This window comes from Malus sylvestris, chromosome 11 (assembly GCF_916048215.2).
Source record: "Malus sylvestris chromosome 11, drMalSylv7.2, whole genome shotgun sequence".
Taxonomy (NCBI): Eukaryota; Viridiplantae; Streptophyta; class Magnoliopsida; order Rosales; family Rosaceae; genus Malus; species Malus sylvestris.
In genome coordinates, this window is record NC_062270.1 from 12,079,619 (window position 1) to 12,084,713 (window position 5,095).

Here is a 5,095-nt window from a genome sequence, read left to right on the forward strand (position 1 = left end):
TTTTTTTTTTTGGTGGTAAATTTGAAGTTATAAGAATATATAAAATGAACACGTAAAATAGTAAAAAGAAGGAAAACATAAAATGAAAGTACTATATTGGTGGCTGAAGCGCTACGCTCAGAGATGCACTCAACTTTGCAAAATAGATGGGTTTCTTTAAAATTTATGTGGAGGGATTACTCTAAATTAGTTATTGATCTGTGGAAGATAGGGGGGTTATGTCCCTTGGAGAACTGTTGAAAACATTCGTTAATTGCCTTCATCCTTTCGTTATGTAACTTGAACGCATATTTATCGGTAAACAAACTTTGTGATTGATATTGTGATTAATGTGAGTTTATTCTTCTCTAAAGTTTATATTCGGGATATGACTATTCTCTTCCGACTTCCGACTACTCTTACTTTTATATTTGATTGTAATGATACTGATTATTTGCGAGGTTTCTCGCTTTAGTTGATTCTATTTTTGAGGTAAAAAAAATTAAAAAAAACCATGCAGCCTAACGTTCAGTTGACCAACAGTAACAAAACCCCACTATTTAATTAAGGAAACTTTAACGAAAAGCACCAGTACTGTTCACTTTAACGAAAAAACACATTTTTACACTAAAAAGTCAATCATGTTACTATTCACTTTACCCTTTATTTTGTCCTTATCATTAAAACTCAAAGTTTTCAAACCCTTTTCATTAGTTTCCTTTTAATTAACTCCCCCCCTCTCTCTCTCTCTCTCCCCAATATTTTATAATTACCTTCCAAAAAGAAAAACTCCACTATCCAGAAATATTACCCCCCACTCCCCTCCCTTTTCTCTTTTCTCCATCTCTCTCTCTCTCTCTGCTTTTTGCAGCTTCGCATCCCCCAACTCCAAAGTCCCAACCTCCCTCTCTCTCTCTTCAAACTCAATTTCACACCCCCCATCCCTTCAAAACCCTAAAAATCTCTGATCTCAACCCGACCCATTTCCTGCCGGCTCCATATACCCAAACCCACTTTCCACCCGACCCAAAATCGGCGCCGATCCGATCTTCCCGGGCTCCTCCCATTACCAGAACCCAACTTCGGAGCTCCGAGAACAGTTGGCTCGGGCACAGACGCGCAGAGAGGGGGAGAGAAGAGTACAGGGGAGAAGAAATGTACAAGAACCAGCTGCAAGAGCTGGCCCAAAGGAGCTGCTTCAACTTGCCTTCCTACACGTGCATTCGGGAAGGTCCGGACCACGCGCCCAGGTTCAAGGCCACCGTCAACTTTAACGGCGAGATCTTCGAGAGCCCTCACTACTGCACCACTCTCCGCCAGGCTGAGCACTCCGCCGCCGAGGTCGCCCTCAACTACCTCTCCAATCGCGGCCCATCTCACTCTCTTGCCGCTAGGATTCTGGTTAGTTCTTGCTCCTTCTCTTCACGCTGTTAGGCTTCCTTTAGGGTTTTTGCGCGCGTGGTCCTCAGTCGCCGCTCGGATTCTCGTTGATCAGTTACCGTGTGAACATGATGAGTTCGGAAATTGAATTCGGTAATTTAAAATTTTAAAATTTGTTTTCTGTAATTTCGAAATTTAGGGGTTTGCTAATGTGCGCCGTGTAAGTGATCAAGCTTGTCCTGCGCACCGGAGTTGCGCGGGAGTCGGAATTTTGGATCAGTGATCACTGGCCGGCCAGGATTAGGCTTTTGAGGTTGGGAACTGGGGTGAGGTTTACGAAATGACCGAAATGTCCCTCTTCATTTTGTACTCGATGGCTTTGGGGATTTCTTAAAATCCAGTTTGGATTCTCTGAATTCTGAAAAAGCCGACGACCCTGCTAAGGCTAACTGGAAATGTCAGTAATTAAATACTTCGGAAAGGGGTATTTTGGTCATATTAAATTGTGGGTTTCCAGAGTCAACTATATGGAACCTGTTCTTTCTAGTTGACCGCCTGATTGGTTGCCGGGAAAACAGGGCAAGTCATTTTCCTTTCGCAACTTGTCATGTGTATTGGTGAAATTAGGAGGAAATTTGATCTCATGAAACTTGATTGTCTAGTTTTTGATGGAAATTGAAATGCATTCTAGTTAATAGGCATCAAGGAAGTTTTAGTTTTCTTGCTTAATCTATGGTTTTCGGATTGGTTGCGAATTGATATGACACCTGAACAGTCCTCCCTTCCAATAATATGTTGGACACATTGGCAATTTTGTTGTCGAAATTCAAATTTTGCTACCAAATGTAATTAGTTTAACCGGGCCGGTGTAACTTTACCAATGTCATTATCGCTTTGATGTGTTGGTGTCCAATGCGTTTTGCGATTTGTTTTGTTGTCTTGATTCTGATAAGGCATTTGTTTTGCTCAGGATGAGACGGGGGTTTACAAGAACCTCTTGCAGGAAATTGCTCAAAGGGTAGGAGCTCCGTTGCCGCAGTACACAACCTTCAGGTCTGGCCTTGGCCACCTACCTGTTTTCACCGGGGTAGTTGAATTGGCTGGAATCACATTTACGGGGGAACCTGCCAAGAACAAAAAACAAGCAGAGAAGAATGCAGCAATGGCAGCTTGGTCGTCTTTGAAACAATGTGAGTCCCTGCATACTAGTCAGACTTATATTTCATCGCATTATAATTTCATATCACAATGCTTGCCCCTTTGCTTGAATTTGGTTTTAGTTTAGTCCCCATCTTAATCAAATTAGTTGAACTAATGTGGTGCATTAAACAACATTTTGCATCTGTTGCTTGCATTTTAATGTTCTCATTGGCCACATATAAAACAGTTTCTGACTTTTTGTCATTTCTTTCCGTATGATACTCACTATGAAATTCATGCGATATTGCTTTGAAGTCATTCTTACATATTATGTTCTCGTTAAAAAATATATATGGACTTGGTTAACTTTATGTGTTAAACTTGGTGATGAATTATGAGAGTCGAGGTCTTAAGTTTAATAATTTTGTGTTTAACTTGAATCACCTGTTTTCTATTGGACAGTGGCAAAGGAAACTGCAAGCTCTTCGTCTGAGCCAGAGAACAATGATGAGCTGGAACAGATCACTATAGCACGAGCCTTGCTCAATTATCGTATAAAGGAAAAGATGACGATGGCAAATCCAACTGCTCCAATTCTATTTCCGAAGAAGTTTCCAGTTCAGAACCGCAGACCTACAAGTCCACAACCTCCTCCTGCTCACACCTCAAAAATACTGCCCTTAATTTGCCAAAAGCAAGCTCCCCGGAGCAGATACCAATCAAATGCAACACATGATAATCGTGTTACTTCATCACAGGCTTCTCCACTAGACAGTCGTGTGATGCGTCCCCAGAGATTCCCTGCTGCAGGAGCAGCTCCTTATGTACCCATTAGACAATTGAGGACTCCCTGCCATGGAATTGCACCACCAGTGACAATAAGGACAGCAGTGCCGGTGTTCTCGGCACCACCACTTCCGCCACCTCATGCAATGCCCTGCCAAACAATGCGAATTCCACCCCTACGTGTGGCTCCTCCTGTTACAATGAGGCAGGCTGTACCTGTATTTTCTGCTCCACCGGTTAAGAAAGATGATCCACCGACCACTCGGAAAGAAGAATCTCCAGTCATTGTGAAAGAAGATCCTCCAATCATTGTGAAAGAAGATTCCCCAATCATTCTGAAAGAAGATCCTCCAATCATTCCGAAAGATCCTGCCGCTGTTGTTGCTCCCTGTGTGCAGAATAAACCAATAGGTCAAGTAGAGGAAACTGTAAGAGGAGCTGCCGATGATTTGGAGGAATCGAAGACAGTTAAAATCTTGGAACAACTAGAAATTTGATGGTCGTCGGGAAGAACTTAATCCGTGGGAGGTATAAGTGGTTGTGTTGGCCTCAAGTTCGTCCTGTCATATTTCTCATCTTATTATATGCTTTTTTTTCGTTGCTGTTGCCGGTCTTTTCGTTATCTTCTACCCTTTTTGTTCTGTTAAAACTTCAGTTGGGAGGTTGGTTTAGAATTAGAAAATCTCATATCTATGCTCTTCAAAAGTAGCTGTGCCAGTTATTTAAATTACTAATTCTGCATAGGGAAGTGATTTCCGCATTCCCGTGATATCCCCTGCACTCCTGTTTCTTAAAAGCCTTTGGATTGAATGAATCAAATGATAGAAACGCGAAAATAAGTGTAGAGAAAACGAGTGAAAATCAATACGCTTCATATAGCGTTACCATTAATGTGATTGCCTTCGTGCCATTTGAGACGTTTTTTTAACGTGTATTGATTAGAAATTCAAGTGTACAGGGAAAGGAGAAAGGCTTTTCATGCCCTTTCTCTCGCTGCACACTCTTGTTAATTTCGCACAATTAGATTGATTAAATAAAAAAAAGAATCATGGGACAAAAATAAACAAGGATGTGCAGAAGAAGAAAATGTGTTTGAAAATCATTTTTCTAGGGAAAGAGAAGATTAATTGACGCCGTCCAGTAACTTTTTACGGGCTGTTAAAAAATTATTTGTTGGTACTGCAGCTGGATTAATACTCTTTTCTTATGAACACGCTCGCATTACCAATGTCCAAGTGAATTAAATTAATTGCCACAATACGGTCTAGCGGAATTCAATCTTCATTTTGCCGGAAGAGGTCATGAGTTCAGATCAATATTTTACTCCATTCTAATCATTTTCTTAATGCAACTGCACTTTTTTTCCATGATATTTTCTTTTTCGGGGAACTCTTGTCATGCTTTTTTACCATTTGAATTTGAGAGTTGTGAAAAATGACTCTAAATCGTTTGCCCAAAAAAAAAATAAAAAAGCCAAAAGCTTTCCTGTAAATCCATCATCTCTCGGCTAGGCTCTCCCACAAGAACACGGGCAAGGTTTTCTCAAGCCCAGCATTGTACTGGATCGGGCCTTTATGGACATGGACTTATTGCTCTTAGCTCTAGCCTTTATGTGATCATTGCTGAGAAACAAGTAACTTTTAAGTTATAACCACACAAAGCTTTTACCCTCCTATAGCTTCTCTTTAATTATATTTTTTATTTTTGTTTCAGTGTAATGTGTGAGGTGAAAAAGGGTATGTGAAAATCAGCTCCTATTAGAGCATGTCCACCGGTTGGTGGATGGCATGGACAATTTGTCGAGGGTAAA

The 5,095-nt window shown here is 40.9% G+C and overlaps 1 protein-coding gene across 1 annotated transcript; it reads left to right on the forward strand.

Annotated features, from left to right (window-relative positions):
• The first annotated feature begins 756 nt into the window (after nt 1-756).
• Nucleotides 757-3,990, forward strand: LOC126589288 (double-stranded RNA-binding protein 2-like). Its single transcript, XM_050254558.1, has 3 exons — nt 757-1,380; nt 2,330-2,549; nt 2,962-3,990. The coding sequence occupies exons 1-3, from the start codon at nt 1,135-1,137 to the stop codon at nt 3,780-3,782; spliced, it is 1,287 nt and encodes a 428-aa protein (XP_050110515.1). The 5' UTR covers nt 757-1,134; the 3' UTR covers nt 3,783-3,990.
• The last annotated feature ends 1,105 nt before the right edge of the window (nt 3,991-5,095 follow it).